Source organism: Bubalus kerabau, chromosome 21 (assembly GCF_029407905.1).
Source record: "Bubalus kerabau isolate K-KA32 ecotype Philippines breed swamp buffalo chromosome 21, PCC_UOA_SB_1v2, whole genome shotgun sequence".
Classification (NCBI taxonomy): domain Eukaryota; kingdom Metazoa; phylum Chordata; class Mammalia; order Artiodactyla; family Bovidae; genus Bubalus; species Bubalus kerabau.
The window spans coordinates 48,791,427-48,810,177 of NC_073644.1; the positions used below are offsets into that span (position 1 = coordinate 48,791,427).

Here is an 18,751-nt window from a genome sequence, read left to right on the forward strand (position 1 = left end):
AAGCATTTCTTTCCCAGCTCAGGGAATTCTGAATTCACTTGCAGGAACAGCAAGCTGCACTGCCTAAGGAGCATGCACTCTGCCTGGGCCTTCCTGGTTTTGCCCTGCACTGGCACCGTCACTCTGGACATGTAACTTAATTGCTCCTTGCCTGTATTTCTTCATCTGAAAAATACAGACAAAAAGAATATCCACCTTTTGGTGTTGTGGTGAGGATAAAATAAGTTATATAAAGTGTTTAGATGGTACCTTGCATAAATTAAGTGCTATGACATGTTGGCTAAAGCTAACCTTCCATTTGAAGTCTTTACAATGTCACAGACCCAACTTTGGTCTGTTGACAAGCTCTGCCCAAGTGATCTGCTTTCCACGAGGCCCTCCTCTGTCTTCAGTGACTCCCCACTATCTGCAGCACATATCTTTACTCGGGAAGATCCCAGGTGATGATCCTTTCCAATGTGAGCTCCAACCTTTCCAACGTGAATTCCTATCACTACTCCCCAAGACAACTGAAACAAACTGATCGAGCCACTGACCCCTAGATAGTGACTCCATTCCCACATTCTTCTCACTGAATCCAAACTATCATCACCAAAATCTTTTAAAAACCACTTGGAGCCCCTCTCTCTCAGAATCATCTCAATGATTCCACTTTTCTTTTTATTTCTGTCTGTCTGTCCTGGAAGACTCATCAGCACTTATGGAAGTAAGTGATCAGCTTTGTGTGTAGCTTGGTGCTATACTAAATTGCTTCAGTCATGTCCGACTCTGTGATCCCATGGACTGTGGCCCGCCAGGCTCCTCTGTCCAAGAGATTCTCTACGCAAGAATACTAGAGTGGGTTGCCATGCTCTTCTCCAGGGGACATTCCAGTATGGGCAGCTTCACTCTCCCCAAAACTATTAAATGTGGGACGTGGATGATGTAGTAAATATTTCTTTCAGTCTTTCTCAATGATATGCCCATATTAGGACCTCAAATGAAATTCTCTGAACTATGAGGAAACTTAATCTTACTTGAACTGTTACAACTGCTGCTCCTTGGCACTTTTTGCCACTACTGCCTCTGCACTCCAAATGTAGTGTGGTCTGTTCTTCTCGATTAACATACTGCTTGGGCATTGTGTCCAACAGTTCACTATCCAGCGCAACCTGCTGAGATTCCCGAAGAGCTGCAGTTCTGAAAAACATCATCAGGAGAAGTTATTTTAAAAGTCTTAGGAAAAACTTTATGAGTGATAAAGGCTTCCAGTCACTCCCAGCCTGCATTAGTGAACAGTAACACACACGAATCTCACAGTAACAAGAAACCAAAAGTGCGTGCCAAGACTTACCCAAACCCTCTCCCTGGCAGTCACTGGTTAACAAGAAAGTTAAGAAAGGAAGGAAAAGTATAACAACTTTTTAGCTAGAAACAAAGCTCCATTTAAAATTTGCGTTATATCAACAATGTTTTTTTTTTTTAATGAACCCTTAAGTACACAAGAACAAATGAAAATTTCATGCTAATTTAATCATCCTAAGGGGGAACCTTTTTTCTAAGTACCAGTGACTTCTTAAGGGCTTCCCTGGAAGCTCAGTGGTAAAGAATCCACCTGCCAATGCAAGAGACACAGGTTCAAGCCCTGGGTCAGGAAGATCCCCTAGAGAAGGAAATGGCAACCCACTCCAGTATTCTCACCTGGGAAATCACATGGACAGAGAGCCTGGCAAGCTTCAGTCCATGGAGTTGCAAAAGAGTCAGACACAATTTAGTGACTGAGCACACACATAGTGACTTCTTAGGTATTAGGAGCTCAAACCGACATGTGGAAGACCAGATAAGCTAGTTCTCAACACTGTCCTAACTGTATTATTTCAGTAATCTGCAAGGAGCCTGTGCGGTGTGGTGCAAACAACACACACGACACGAATAAACCAAAAACAACCAATGGAAAAAGGCCCAATAATAGATGGATTCCTATGAGTTTTGCAAAGATAAACTCTTTCACTGTATAAGTAAAACACACACAATCCTCCTCACATGACCACAAGCTAGAATCAAAACAAACAGCTGATCATTCTGTAACCACCATGAACTCAGAATATTAAATGAGTATTTCCTGCCCTTCCATCAAGTATCTATGTCATTTTTAAAAGAATTCGGACATTTAGAGAGCAAAGCAGTGACAAAAGAAAATAAATCTCATTCTGTTCCCTTTGAACATCGTCTTTCCAATATTATATGGTTTCCTCAGGAGAAGCCTAAGAAAAAATTTAGCTGGCGCTACTGACGCAGAAATGCCCCAAGAAACACGTACAATTTATAGAGTACGTGAAAACCCACATGATTTCCATGTGAAATTAAAAGATTTGTCACAACTTGGTTAACTAAGATAACCATCTGAGCCAGTCTGGTCAAACTGCCCTCGTGGTGAGAGGGCTAAGGAGGGAGCCCTTGGCGGCACTGCTCGGCAGGATGTCAGAGCAGCAAGCACACAGCCATGACCCTGGGCAGTGCGCTCTTACCTCGCCTGCTGTTGCAGCAGATTCAGGTCTGTGCGCACCAGCTCGGTGGCATCCTTCTGACTCAGGAGCATGGCTGAGGAAATAACTGGCACAGGAGGCCTCATCAGGTGCAGAACAAGAGGAGGCTGGGGGTCCTCATGCTTCCGCAGGTTACTTAAAACTCTTTCTTTAGCTGAAAAAAAATTGTCATTTTGCTGACTAATGGCTTCTACTAGGTCATAATGTACTACATAATTACATAGTCTGCTACCTTCATAAAGAATACTAAAGATCTGAAGAATAGCTCTTTAAACCACCAGAGACCTAAATGAATAAAATTATCTTTTGTTATTTGCAAGTTCTGAGGGATCACCCACTGGCCTAATAATATTCTACTAGGAACTAGAAGCTTGGGAGCATGTGGTATGATTAAATAGAATTACTATCCTCAAAAAGTCTTGATGATAGTTACAGAGCTACAGGTCACAATCTTAAATTATTACCCTAGACAGCTTTGCATGACCTGCTAAGGTGTTTGGACTTGACACCAGTGCAAAAGGGATCTAGTAAATGACACTAAGCAAGGCTTAGAAAGATGGTGGCTATCATCTGGAGAGAAGAATGGGGAAATGGAGCAGGTAGCCCAGTTAAGAGTTTAATGCAACCACAAGAAATAAACGAGAAAGAGGGATGGGCATTATGGAATGAAGCTGAGTGAAAAGTACCATATAAGACCAAGGTTTGATTAGGGGGGCTGAAAACAGTAGAATTAAGTTGAATGAAGACATGGGCATAACCTCCTATAGAACTTATATAGTCATATAGTCATTCATGGGCATCCCTTGTGGCTTAGCTGGTAAAGAATCCACCTGCAATGCAGGCGACCTGGGTTCAATCCCTGGGTTGGGAACATTCCCTGGAGAAGGGAACAGCTGCCCACTCTAGCATTCTGGCCTGGGGAATTCCATGGACTGTCCATGGGGTCACAAACAGTCGGACACGACTGAACGACTTTCACTAGTCATTCATTCATTCATTGATTCATTCACTCAAAAACTGATTTATGAGTCCAAATAAGAAGTCAGGCACCACACAAGAAAAATAAAGGTAAATCAAGGTAAATCTGCACCATGCAACTTTGCACTAGATTGCACATGGTCTCATACTGATCAATCCAACGTAAATGTTTACATTTCTGTACTCAGTAGAGAGTTGAAACACAGGAGGTGTCTAATAAATTCCTATCTTCCCTACCTTTTTCTTCACTACACTATCCACATACCACACAGCTCATGAAGAATGTGAAGAAAAATGCTGCCATGCAATATAATAGAGGCCAGGAAAGGTCAAGGGAATTTCAAGTCAATAAGTCAACAAAGTACTTAAGGGACTACTCTGAACTTCCGATTTCATTCCAGATATAGCATTCAATTTTCTATTCTTGTTAAGAAAAATTAAAGAAAATTTAATAGCCATGACTTTACTTGGCATAAGAAAACTTGTATTGTTTGTAATCCAAACAAATGGAACTTAACATTCCAAACAGGTCAAGTACAGGACTGTCCCTTATAGCTGGGGTTTTTCCACTAGAACTACCAATCTATGCACAGAATGTAATAAGGCAGGATATTCACCACTGGGTAAGATTCCTATGTTCAAATTTCTTTCAAGCAACATTAGCTCATAATTCTAAAGGAAAATGGGAGTGGGGAGGTGGAGAGGATCTCTTCCCATCCTGATATAACTTACTATGAAAGAAAAATCAAGAATGATACTTTAAATACAAAATAAAAGAAATAAAAATTCAGACCATATTTAACTATAATCACAACTCTGGACCACAACTGACAAAGTTATGAAGCCAACAAATCTGAGAAAAAGAAGCTGGTGTCACAAGTATACAATAACTATGACATGCTACTGAAATTTTTCCTATAATCACAATCACAAGTTCAATCGTTTGATATAATCATTACCTAACCTGCTCTCACCTGAGAAAAACCTGAAACTTATTGTTTACAAATCTAGATCTTACTTTTATTTAGAACTGCAACCTGTACTGATTGCCAGAAATAAAATAAGGTAAATGATGAAGAGCAGGGTCTCTGAAGCCTGCTCTTCAAAGCCCCAGCTTTGTGACTTGGGCAAGTTACATAACTACTCTACACCTCAGGCTCCTTACTGGCTCAATGGAGATAACCCTCACAGGGCTGTTGGGAAGACTGAGTTAATGCATACAAAGACAGTGCTTAGAACAAATTAAGGGCTTGATAAATTACTAGCTTACCTTTGGAAAAACAATCAGCCTTTTAGGGCAGGGTTAAGGCAAAGTGAAAACACAACGGATGGGAGGACATGAACAGACACATATATTCAACAGCTTCCAGATCTATAAATATAACTCTTCCTCTCATTTAACAAACTTTCAGGACTAAAAATGAGAAATGATATGGCTAGGTTGAGGACAACTTTTACACTTTCCCCTATACCTTCCTAAACTGTTTAATTTTTCCCAATGAGCTCATATAATTTTTATCATCCAAACAACAACAACAAAAAAGCCTCTTATTTCAGGGGAAAAGGAGGGAGAAAGATGTTGGAGAGAAAAATTTTAATCTTAGGTAAGATTGCTCTGCACCTTCATTTACAGATGAGTGAACTAAAAGCCAAGAGAGGTTCTTATTTTTTTCTGATCACACAGCTTGTTAGTGGCAGAGTTGGATCAAGAAGTTATTTTTACCTTTCTCTGAATCACCTCAGTGTTCTATTACACTACATAATATTTTGTTCAACAATTATATATATCCTACATTTAAAAAATATATTCAGTAATTTAAATGATTAAGTGACTCCAAATATTATTTTCTACTTTTTTGTTATAAAGCATGTCATCAACTTTGCAGGTTAAATGAGTTTTCGTGGCCTAGAATAGAAAACTAACAATTTATAAAACTGTTTCTCTAGAAAAATGCATTGTGAGAAAGTTAACTTAGAAACTCTGGGAATATGATCCATCTGTATGGTTAAGAGTTTCAGATACACAGAAAAAGAGTTTATGAAAGAAAAATACAGACTGCTCAATTTTAAAACTGCAAACCCAAAATAATTTAATTCTAGGTTGTACTTCAAATGTTCTAAGCTAACTGAAATGTCTTTTTAAAGCATCATGGAGAACACATATCACAAACTACTTAATCACTTTCCCAATATCGATTTACAGGAAATACAGGAGACAAAAAACAAACAAAAAAAAAAAGTTAAACTATACCACAAAGGTATAATCAGCAAAATCTAGACTGTGGGGAAACTCCATGGACTGTAGCACGCCATGTGTCTCAGTTTGGGCCAATGAGATGTAACTGGAAAGTGTATGGGGAGCTTCTTGAAAGAGTCCTTAAAAGAGGGAGACTTCCCTACCCACTGAATGGAATGCAAATATGACAGCTTAAGCAGCCGTCTTGAACCATATGTGGATGTCTGATGTTAGAACAGTGAGACAGAAAGACAGAAGGAGCAGGGGTCCCTGAAGGCTTTCAGGCCATAAAGCTACTGCTCTGAATTGCTTGCCTCCAGACTTCTTTGACATAAACAAAAAAAATCCCTATCTTATTTGCGCCCTCACTGTTTTTGGAGTTTCTCTCATTCATAGCATAACCTAACCCTAAGTAGTAGACAAGTTAACAATGAATTCCTTAAAAAAAAAAAAGCAATTCTCACTGAGGGATACACTATATGAATGTTAACATTTAATGGCTCTGATTCACACTCACTCATTCACCCATTGCTTCACTCATTCAAAGGGTCTGCGCTCACTCATACAACTCACCCAACAAAGGATCAGTGAAGTCCAGCTGAACTGATGAACTGCAGGGCGCAGAATGGGACTCAAGCTTGGCCTGTGTCCACAGACCAACGGTTTCCTGAAACTCATAATGGATGCGCTCCATGTTCAAATACTCCATCCACAGGTCCTAAAATGGAACCATAAGACTTTAACTTTCAGGGATGAATCATATATTCACATATAAAACTATGTATTTAACTCTAAAGTGAATCCGTAAGTTTCAACATGAGGTGGTACATTCCAGGTTCTCCAAGCATTAGGATGAATCACATTTAAAATGGTCATTCTAGAGAATTCCCTGGCATGGCAGTCCAGTGGTTAGGACTTATGCTTTCACTGCCAAGGGCCTGGGTTCACTCCCCGGTCGAGGAACTAAGATGCCAGAAGCCAAGTAGTACAGTCAAATAAATAAATAAAATGGACACTCTAACAGTCTAAGGAATCTCAAAACTCTTTGATTATATACCACACTGAGAAAAAGTAATTTCAACAGCCCCACTAAACATTTACTGTTGATAGAGGCTGACAATTAGAGAAGAATACTGAGAATTAACAATGGGTTAATTCTGCACTCAAAAGATTTCAGGACACCATGATCACTTACGTATTTTTCCTATTTCTCTGGCCCTACAATCTCAGCCTTGTTTTTCCATGTCTTAAATGTTCCTTTTCAGAATTCCATCCTGAGTTCTCTTCATAATCCAAATACTCTATTACCATTATACCCACATCTCCCACTGCCCCACTCCTGAACTACAGACAACTTTATATCCCTTCCCCACCAATTCCTGAATATGAGTTCTCCTTGAAGCCCTTCAGGCACTTTCTCTTCCAGTTTTGTAAATAGCATCTTTAGCTGCCCAAGCTACATATTTGGAAGTCCGTATACATATTATCTACCCTACAAGTATATCAATCCTAACCAGAGAATCCTACTGATTCTACTAATTAATTCTTCTATGTATTTTTAATTCATCCACTTATTTAACCACTCCAGCTATTTCAACATCTCTCCAAACAAAGACTTCCTGCTGAAAACTTTCTGCCACTCCACATCACCATGCTATCCTTTCAACTTGACAAACTCCCATTTGTCCTTTAGGGCTCAGTTCAAGGTCACACTCCAGTCTCAGTCTGAATCAGGTGCCATTCCTCCACCTTTGCAGATGAAACAGCACCCTGCACATTTCACTCCCCCAGTCTTTATTACCAGATGTAATAATTATTTAGTCCCCCATTTGACAGTAAGAATCTTGAAGGCAGAGACTGCATCACTTTTCTTTTTATATTTTTGGTATAGGTGACTGACATCTCAAAGGTAGTCAATAGATACTCATGGAAGAAAGAGAAGGAAAGAAGGAGAGAGAGGAAGGAAAGAAAGAAAACAGAAGAAAGTCAGACACCTAGTGGAGATGAAATAGTAAATACAATGTGGAAACAGCTAGGTTTAAAGACACAAAGTCTCTCAAGTCTCTCAAGTCTTAGAGGATCCTAAATCCCATCCAAGGTTGGGGGTCAACGGCCAGTAGAGTTCAGTCCCTAGAAAAAAGAAACTGGAACAGGAGAGATACATCTCTACACACACACACACACACACACACACAAATGCAGAGCTACAGAAGCTCAGAAAAAATTCAGAAGTTTTGACCTAGGAAAGACAACAGACCTCTTTGTTTGAGAAAAGATTAGAACATGTGAAGACTAGAATTGAGCACATCTAAAAGGGCAGCCAAAACTGACAGCTACAAGTCAGTCTCTTCAAGGGTAAGCTCCTCGCTTCTCCATGCTATTAACTTTCGATATGCATGAGTCTTAACAAATCCTTACACTGAACTTTTTATGGGAGTAGAGATGACTGCTTAAAAGTGTTCAGATGCTGACAATTTAAAACAAGGAAGAATATAGTCAGAAAAAGGCTGTGTTTATGAGGCTGCAGACAGTCCAAGAATGAGCTTCGGTCCTTCACGTGATGCCAGAGTGGGCCGGATATTCAAAAGGGGATATCCCAGGGACTTCCCAGTGCTGCAGTGGCTGAACTGCACTGAAGAATCCACCTTCCAATGCAGGGGATACAGGTTCAATGCCTACTTGGGGAAGTAGGATTCCACATGCCATGGGCCAACTAAGCCTGAGCACCACAACTACTAAGCCCACACGCTCTGGAGCACCCATGTCACAGCTAGAGAGAAGCTCATGAGCCACAAGGAAAGATCCAGCATGACACAAGTAAGATTCTGTGTGCCGCAACTAAGACCCAACACAGCCAAAAATGAAACAAATAAAATATAAAGGAAAGAAAGATTGATGTCAAGCTTCTGACTTCTGGGCATCTCTCTGCCATCTTTTTGGGGCACCTGTGCCATTTGGTTTTTGATTTCTGGGCATCTCTTCACAGTTTGCTTTATTTACAGTGTGACTGCCAGCTGGTGAGGTTTTGGTTTGGCTTGGTTACTTTAGTTTGAGCATGCAGACATCTGGTACTAACTGCTGGAGCTAAAATTGGCAGCATTTCCTCTAAGGTTCCACCCTGGGTGGGAGCTCCTTGGGAGATTTTAAATGACGGGTCGACCTATATCTATGATCCAATGACAAAGAAATATGGCCTAAAAATAGGTCTCTCACAGTTTGATCTTCATTGCCACAGGATGAGAAAATGGAGTAGGGTTCCCACATGTCCAGGACTTTCTCCTATAATCCAAAAGCCTGAGACTGATCAAAGTAAGACCCCATCTCCTCAAACGGACAATCCCGGCTGAGACATTTTATCAGCCAATGTGCCCTTGCTGCTGCTGCTGCTGCTGCTGCTGCTAAGTCGCTTCAGTCGTGTCCGACTCTGTGCGACCCCATAGACGGCAGCCCACTAGGCTTCCCCCGTCCCTAGGATTCTCCAGGCAAGAACACTGGAGTGGGTTGCCATTTCCTTCTCCAATGCATGAAAGTGAAGTCACTCAGTCGTGTCCGACACCTAGTGACCCCATGGACTGCAGCCTATCAGGGCAAATTTGACCACTACCTGGTCTAAATTTTAGGTATGACCACAGACAAATAAAAGTGATTTTTTGACCGTGTGGCCACAATATCCTTTAGACTTTGGAGACAACTGGTTAAAATTTGTTTTCAAATTGCAAAATTTGCTATTTCTGCATGTGCAATTAGAGAAAGCTAGTTTGTTAAAGTACTTTTTTTTTTCCCCCAGAATTCTTACCCTGAAGGAGTAAGTCCTACTAGGAGAACATGAGTTTCTCTTCCCTGTGCCTTGAGACCATGCCTCTCAGGAACACTTACCTAGACCACCTCTAATTCCTGAAACTGAATTTAAAAAAAAAAAAAAAGAATGCTTTTAAATTTTTTCTTACTCCAACTGTCATTTATAAACTAGTGAGTTTTCTATTGTGATACCTGATTCATGACTAAGTTTAGAAAACAAAGCTATGAGATCTCTCATTATGTCTGTTTGAATATATGTATGTCTCAGATGTGTTTTTGTCTTTGGATATTGTTGCTGAGGTTAATCTGTAAATTAACTGGATATTTAATTGGCTTAAAGAAAAGCAGATACTTAAAAATCAAACAATTCTAAGCACAAGAGAAATTTAAATGGATTTCAGATTCATGTGAACTGGGAAATATTAAATTAAATTAGTATTAATTAAATCAGTATTAAATTAGTACTTGGTATTGTTTGTTGATACGTATGTGTCACTATCTATACTGACCAACTGAGACCTCCTTGGTAAATAGCAGGGCTCACACAGGATAATACCAGGAAGCCCTTCCCTACTGCCTCAGGCCCTGCCTGCAGCAGAATATTGGTTGGGATTTTCCCTTTTGGACTAGTCTTGTTATGGATGATCAGAGCTCTGCTCCATCCTGCACCCTCCCCAACCCCAGGGTGTTTTTACAAAACTGGGAGAGCTCCAACTGTGGCCCCAGGAAAAGGAATTGGTATTTCTCTCCCCTGTGCTCTGACCTCAGGAGAAAAAAAAATAAGTAGGCAATGGGGGAAAAAAACCTTTTAAATTCATGCAGAAAAACAGATTTATGTAAAAGCTAACCTGTAAATGAACTATATTTAACTGACTTGAAAGTAAGTGCTTACAAATTAAATCTAAATATACAGAAAACTGGCCAAGATAAATTTTAGAACCCATGATCCAAGAAATACTCAGTACTGAATTGAGTGAGTGAAGCCGCTCAGTCGTGTCCGACTCTTCGCGATCCCGTGGACTGTAGCCTACCAGGCTCCTCCATCCATGGGACTCTCCAGGCAAGAGTACTGGAGTGGGTTGCCATTTCCTTCTCCAGGGGATCTTCCCCACCCAGGGATCGAACTCCAGTCTCCCCCACTGTAGGCAGACGCTTTACCCTCTGAGCCACCATTAGTATCTGCTATTGGAGGTGGCTCAAGCTTGCTGGCTTGATTAATATGATTAATATAGACATTTAGAGCTATAGACATTAGCTTTGTTTGTAGTAATGCTTCCTAAGGCCCACTTGACTTCACACTTCAGAATGTCTGGCTCTAGGTGAGTGATCACCCCCTCATGGTTATCCGGGTCATTAAGACTTTTTTGTATACTTCTTCTGTGTATCCTTGCCATCTCTTAATATCTTCTGCTTCTGTTAAGTCCATACTGTTTCTGTCCTTTATTGTGCCCATCTTTGCAAGAAATGTTCCCTTGGTATCTCTAATTTTCTTGAAAGATCTCTATAGTCTTTCCCATTCTATTGTTTTCCTCTATTTCTTTGCATTGATCACTGAGGAAGGCTTTCTTATCTCTCCTTGCTATTCTCTGGAACTCTGCATTCAGATGAGTATATCTTTTCTTTTCTCCTTTGCCTTTCCTTTCTCTTCTTTTCTCATTTTGCCTCTTTGCATGTCTTTTTCTTGGGGATGGTCTTGATCCCTGCCTCCTGAACAAGGTTACAAACCTCCATCCATGGTTCTTCAGGCACTCTATCAGCTCTAATCCCTTGAATCTATTTGTCACTTCCACTGTATAATCATAAGGAATTTGATTTAGGTCATACCCGAATGGTCTAGAGGTTTTCTCTACTTTCTTAAGTCTGAATTTGGCAATAAGGTCATGATCTGAGCCACAGTCAACTCCAGGTCTTGTTTTTGCTGACTGTGTAGAGCTCCTCCATCTTTGGCTGCAAAGAATATAATCAATCTGATTTCAGTATTGACCATCTGGTGATGTCCATGTGTAGAGCTGCCTCTTGTGTTGTTGGCAGAGGGTGTTTGCTATGACCAGTGCATTCTCTTAAAAACTTTGTTAGCCTTTGTTAGGTTATGTTGTAGGGAAGAGCCAATTCTGAATCCATGATGGATCTGTTTATTTGACTTTAACCTTTGTTTTTATAATCACACATAATGACCTGCCTCAGAGAACCCTGCCCCTCTACCTGAAGAGATTTTCACACAAACACACACACACACACACACACACACACATGACTGGCCATTCCAGGAGATATGTGCAAGATAATTGTCTTCACGTCCTCAACTCCTCTCCCTCTCTGTCCTATAAAAGAACCAGGCACCCAGATCCTGACAAGATGGTTATTTTGAGACGTTAGTCTGCCATCTTCTTCATCTGCTGGCTTTCTGAATAAAGTTGTATTCCTTGCCTCAACATCTCTCTCAGATTCACTGGCCTGTCATGTGGCAAGCAGAATGAGTTGGACTCAGTAACACTTATACTTTTTATGATTTCTATCTGAAAAATTACTAATTTGAATCAGTTTTCCAGCTGTAAGGAAAAATTTCCCTTCAAACTAAATATGACTTACAGCAATTTGGTAAATTATACCTTTGTAAGCAGAATTGAACATTTATCTTTTCTTTGTATCTGCTCTCTCCAGAGACTGGAGACTCTTCAGTTCCCAGTAGCTTTATCAGATAAATTAGGAAGGCTACTGCACTAACAAGTACAGAAATTTCAAGGTATTTGGGGGACCTTGAAAAGGGAGGAATTCACCTAGATCTGGCAGGCAAAATCTGTGGTAAATCCTTGGCATGACTTTCCTAGCCCTGAGATACCTTTTAAGAGTTCAGTCTCAGACTCCTTATAAAAATTTTAACAAAACAAAAGTCTACATGATCAGTTATATAAATCACCAGATCAAGTTTTTGAGACCAGACATATTTTGCAAATTAATTAGTCTTAATTTAATTATATTTGGTAGAAATGAGAGTAATTTTGGAAAGAAAAAGATGCTTCAATGAATGGTAAATTGCAGTTTGTTAACAGAGGTCTGTAAGACTCACCTCCCAGACAGTTTCTTGCTATTACGTTATACTAATGTAAAGTTTAATTGAATTATTAAAAGATACTCTAAGTTTGTATCTGAAGCTTACCTTAGTAATCTATCTTTGGATGAACATCAGATGCCCCACAACCTACAATCAGGGCATTATGCATACTGAAAAAGACATAATTTAAAGGATAATCTCCAACTTGTATGGAAGGACCCTTACTAACCACTCTTAACTAGCTCATGCACAGTGAATCTGAAGGGGACTGACTCCTGATTAATTTCCACTCACAAAAGGCCCCTGCAATGCACTGGCCTAAAGAGAGGACAGCTGACCTCAAAATCACCCTTAAAATAAAGCTCAGAGGAGAAACTACACTCACACCAGGGTGAGAAGAAGACAACATCAGAAGTAGACAGCTTTCCTAAGATCTTCAATCTGACTCGTACAATCATTTGTAATGTTTTCCTGACTTCTTGGACTTCTGCATGTGAGTCAAATGTTTTTCTATCATAGCCATGATAGGCATGTGATCCTATGCTAGTTTCTAAAATAAATCCAATTGTTGGGTTTGTGGCCAATGACCTGTGTCTAGTACTCTCAGGCTACCTAAATGGATTCTCTACTCCAAGGCTCTAACTGGTTGACTCTTACGAAATTTATTTAAAAGAAAAAAAAAGGTTTATAGTCATGTACAGGCCACTACTGCTATTACCAGACTGGATCCTCTCACCTGGCCTATTAGTAATACCTCCTCTGACCTGGCCATAAACACAGGGTCAGAGAATTTTCATTACTCAAGCTCAAACAGAACAACAGGCAGAATTTCAGCCAAGGAATTAAACCTCTCACAGTTATGGGATGGACTTACTTAACACCAAACTATGGTGGTTTAAATTTAAAGTCTCCTCTATGTTGGAAACAATCAAGTCATGTTAAGGATAATCAGCCTAGCAACAGAGGAAACTGGGCTGGGTGTCTTACAGACAATGCCAACATAAAATTTCCCTTAAAGAAAAGGACTGGTACAGAATAGACTAAGTCAAACAACCTGGGATATATGGGGCTACATCTAATTGAAGTTCTTGACTTAAAATTCTTGCTTATGACCTTACTAATCTAGCTATATTGTGTATGTGTATGTATGTATATATATATATATATATATATATATACACCATTTCATAAAATTGTTTCTTATATTACCAAATATGACTGAGCCTCTGATAAAATGATGCATAATTCCATATGGGCTTCCCAGGTGGCTCTCATGGTAAAGAACCCATCTGCTAATTCAGGAGACATAAGAGAAGCAGGTTTGATCCTTGGGTTGAGAAGATCCCCTGGAAGAGGGCATGACAACCCACTTCAATATTCTTGCCTGGAGAATCCCATGGACAGAGGAACCTGGTGGGTTACAGTCCACAGGGTTCAAAGAATCAGATATGACTGAGGCGATGTAGCACACACATACAAGAGATCAATGATTGTAATAGTTGAACTCTAGATATGGGAAAAAGCATTAAAAGGGGATATTTTCCTGGATCATGGAGGTTAGTGGTCCAGAGACTTTTTGGATACTGTTTTATGGCTTAGTCCAGTAACAGCACACTGAGTGGCCAAATCTCCCCCAGACTTGGGAATACCATCCCCAGCACCATGGGGCAAAATGGCCATGAAATGCCCTCACAACATGGGCGAAGTTATGACCTGAAGGGGCTCTGCCAACTGAAAACTGCCATCTGCCTCTTCTAGGATTAAGTCAATGCCATGGCAGCCACTGACCTTTAACACCCCCTGAAAGGGATTCAGAGTGGAGATCAGAAATGAGGTACTCTGTGCTCTGAGAAGAACTGGCAGAATAGGCCTTTAGATACTTAGATGTCTTCAGAAGAGTTTATTAAACCAAATTCTTGCATTTTCCCATATCCAGAAAAGCAGTAAATTCATTAACAGTGACAGCTACTTTAACACTGAGAAGGGGAATGCATTTGAAAGTTAAAATGGAGTAAATATAGCAAAACTAGATGACCACTGTGGATGTGATTTCAGAGGCATTTATCCCTGTATTGTTGCAAACGAAATTTCTGAGCTATGTCAGATTCTACCAGGATCTAATAATTCCCCCCACCCTCTTCCACGAGATTTTGGCTAAGATTTGAGAGGGTCACATTGACCACAGTGTTTGAAAAAGCAACATCAGAGATGACAAAAACCTTCTTACAGACATTATTAAGAAATCTTTTGCCAAGCTATGCTGGAAAACTCATCTAAAACGAGACAAGATCTTGCAAATTGCTCTCTGTATACTGGTGATCCCTAGAACCAGGATAGGCTGGAGCCATTATGAAATTATATACAGGAGACCACTCTTAGCTCCTAAGAATAAAAAGAGAAATGTTTCTAACACAGCAGGTAAAATTAAACAGTATGTTCAACAGACTGGACAACTGTTAACAACTCTGCATACATTTGTGTTCAACAGGTCTCCCCCTTGCCTGTAAACTCCCTTACATCCCTTCAAAGCAGGTGACCTGGTGCTGCTCAAAGTGTGAAAAAGAGCAATGCCCTGTGTAGCAACTTAAAGAAAACTGGCAGGGATTCTATGCTCCTCTGGATCAAGGAGTATCAGAGAAAATGGGGAACTGATGCCAAGCAGGGCCCTGTGGGTCTCCCGGGCATGGACGCCTTTTTGTCCCCCATTTCTTTTAAGTAAGAATCCAGTCACCATGACCTTCTTGAGTACCAAAGGACAGAATAGTTATTAATCAGAGGAGGAGCAGCCAGGAAGCCACCTGAAACAAGATTAAAAGGACCAGGGAAGCTGATCAAGATTAGGAAACTGGACTACCTAAGACATTTGTTGTTGTTGTTCAGTCACTAAGTCATGTCTGACTTTTTGCAATCCCATGGACTGCAGGACTCCAGGCTTCCTTGTCCTTCACTATGTTCCAAAGTTTGCTCAAATTCATGTTTATTGAGTCGGTGATGCCATCCAACCATCTGATTCTCTGTCTCCCCCTTCTCCTCCTGCCCTCAATCTTTCCCAATGAGCCGGCTTTTCACATCAGGTGGCCACAGTATTGGAGCTTCAGCTTCAGCATCAGTCCTTCCAATGAATATTCAGTGTTGATTTCCTTTAGAATTGACTGGTTTCATATCCTTGCTGTCCAAGGGACTCTCAAGTCTTGTCCAGCACCACAATTCAAAAACATCACTTCTTGGGCATACACGACTACTAGAAAAACCAGAGCTCTGACTATACGGACTTCTGTCAGCAAAGTGGTATCTCTGCTTTTTAATACACTGTCTAGCTTTGTCACAGCTTTTCTTCAAAGGAGCAAGTATTTTTAATTTCATGGCTGCAGTCACTGTCCACAGTGATTTTGGAGTCCAGGAAAATAAAATCTGTCACTGTTTCCACTTTTTCCCCATCTATTTGCCATGAAGTGATGGGAATGGATGTCATGATCTTAGTTTTTTGAACCTTGAGTTTTAAGACAGCTTTTTTACTCTCCTCTTTCACCCTCATCAGGGGGCTCTTTAGTATCTGAGGTTTAATATCTGAGGTTGTTGATATTTCTCCCAGGAATCTTGACTCCAGCTTGTGATTCATCCAGCCCTGCATTTCACATGATGTCCTCTGTATATAAGTTAAATTAGCAGGGTGACAATATACAGCCTTGATGTACTCCTTTCCCAATTTTGAACCAGTCCATTGTTCCATGTCTGCTTCTAACTGTTGCTTCTAGACCTGCATACAAGTTCCTCAGGAGACAGGTAAGGTGGTCTTGTATTTCCATCTCTTTAAGAATTTTCCACAGTTTGCTGTAATCCACACAGTCAAAGGCTTTAGCAAAGTCAATGAAGAAATAGATGTTTTTCTGGACCCCTTTGCTTTCTCCATGATCCAATGAATGTCGGCAATTTGATCTCTGCCTTTTCTGAATCCAGCTTGTACATCTGGAATTTCTGAGTTCACGTACTGTTTAAGTCTAGCTTGAAGGATTTTGAACATCACTTTGCTAGCATGTGAAATGAGTGCAACTGTATGGTAGTTTGAACATTCTTTGGCATTGCCCTTCTTGGGATTGGAATGAAAACTAATCTTTTCCAGCCCTGTGACATTGCTGGGTTTTCCAAGTTTGCTGATGCATTGAGTGCAGCACATTAACAGCATCATCTAAGACCTTGCACACACTCTATCTTGTCAGCAATCCTGCTCTTTTGAAACTGCAGAAGAAGAACCCAAGACTGTTACTGCCTTCATTCTTATCATATACCCCTGCCTGACTATATAACCTCTACTACTCACCAGAGAGGAGGGCATAGTTCTTGAGGCAATAACCTACTGTGTTCCCCTTTGCCTGGCAAAGTAATAAAGCCACTCTTTCTTTCTCCTCCATTACTCTGTCTCTGTATTTCTGTTTAGCATTGGTGCACAGAGAGCCGAGATTCTGGCAACAAACTGCCTTCAAAAAATCATTTACAGACTTTCACTGAGGTACAGCGGATAGGAGTCTGCCCGCCAGTGCAGGAGACATGGGTTAGATCCCTAGTCCAAGAAGATTCCACATACTGTGGAGCAACTAAGCTCAAGAGCTGCAGAGACACAACCACTGAAGCCCATGAACCTAGATCCCATGCTCCGCAAGAGTAGCCACTGCAATGAGAAGCCTGTACGCCACAGCTAGAGAGTAGCCCCTGCTCACCACAACTGGAAAAAGACTGCAAGGAGAAACAGAGACCCAGCGCAACCAAAAATTAACAAATAAGTGAATAAATTTTTTAAAAGACTCATTTACATACTGAGAAAACCACCAAAAAAAATGACCATCCCAATGAGCCCATTTCTGTATCAATAAGTGGTTTTACCATTAAGTTATAAAAGTGACCAATTCAAATTACAACTAGATATGCTAAAAAAGACATTGCTATAGTGTCACCTGCTGATTCTGCATCACTTTTGCTAGCCGGTGAATGTCATAGTGCTTTGGCAGAGAAGGGATATATGTATCTCCTTTTTGAAAATTTTCATCTTCTAGCCATAATATATACACATTGAAGAGCCTAAAAGAAAAAAAAATAATAATCATATATAATACAAAAAGATGTGAAAGCAAATTAAGTCTCTTACATCTCTAGGAACACCAGCACTAAAAGATAAAAGTTTAGAAGCACATAACATAGAAAATGTTTCCATTCCCAAGAAGAGCCAGCAAGGGAGAAAGACATGTCACAAATCATTTAAATATGATGTAATAACAATTGCTAATACAAATAGTATGAAGAAAGGGCTCTGTGAACTCTATTACAAAAGAGGGTTAAATATAGTACACAGAAAAAATAACTGGAGAAGGTGACTTTAACACAGATCAAGGATCTGAATTTGGAGTTTTTCTCTCCTAGGCAATCCAGTCACAGTGAGTCTTGGTGCTTGGAAAAGTGCAAATCACATTCAAATAAACACATTTGCCATCTTTCAGAGAAAACATTAAAAGCCATTTTAAAACGTATGCTTCGGAAGACTCTGCCAGCTTTAGGCTAAATGACAATTTCCTGCCTCAAGGAATCACAAACAGAGCCCACAGCATGTTTGCACCCTGTTCCCATGAAGAAAGAAGAAAACAACTAAAAACAGGAAAAAGAAAAAAAAATTCTCAATTTTCCAGTAAAAAATTTTTTTAATTTAATGATGCTTCCTTTGTTTTTATTTTTTGGTTTTATAAGGAACACAGTCCATTTAGCTCAGATCACTGGTATTTTAAGCAGCTGTCTGCAGCAACAGGTACCAGAGTTGTCTACAGCACACATATTACACACAAAGTACCAGGGGGAGACCAGAAGGTAGTGTGGCTGCGCTTTACACAATAAAGTGGAAAAATACCACCTTCACCCCAACAGCAGCCTCTAGGAAGAGACCCAGGGACACGGCTTTGAGGTTCTTAAAGGGGAAAGGCTGGGACAGAGCTCTCATGCAGCTTCTGCCTGGGCTATATATCTACTTCACAACATGCCAGAAGGCAAAAGGGGACATCAAAGACTTTCTTAGCTGATCTAAATGTTCAAAGATAAAGCCTTCCCACTGGTTAAGCCCAGCAAAAAGAAATTTTCTTTCAAGCAAGAAAGAGACAGGGAGAAATTATTCTGGAGGCAGAG

The 18,751-nt window shown here is 40.3% G+C and overlaps 1 protein-coding gene across 2 annotated transcripts in view; it reads right to left on the reverse strand.

Moving 5' to 3' along the window:
* EPG5 (ectopic P-granules 5 autophagy tethering factor) overlaps nucleotides 1-18,751 on the reverse strand; it is a 127,564-nt gene that overhangs the window by 52,507 nt on the left and 56,306 nt on the right. For both annotated transcript variants that reach the window (XM_055559455.1, XM_055559454.1), the window contains exons 24-27: nucleotides 17,539-17,662; nucleotides 6,313-6,457; nucleotides 2,508-2,679; nucleotides 1,017-1,179 (exon numbers count right to left, since the gene is read on the reverse strand). In XM_055559455.1, the coding sequence (XP_055415430.1) occupies nucleotides 1,017-1,179; nucleotides 2,508-2,679; nucleotides 6,313-6,457; nucleotides 17,539-17,662 (604 nt within the window). The remainder of the gene's footprint in view (nucleotides 1-1,016; nucleotides 1,180-2,507; nucleotides 2,680-6,312; nucleotides 6,458-17,538; nucleotides 17,663-18,751) is intronic.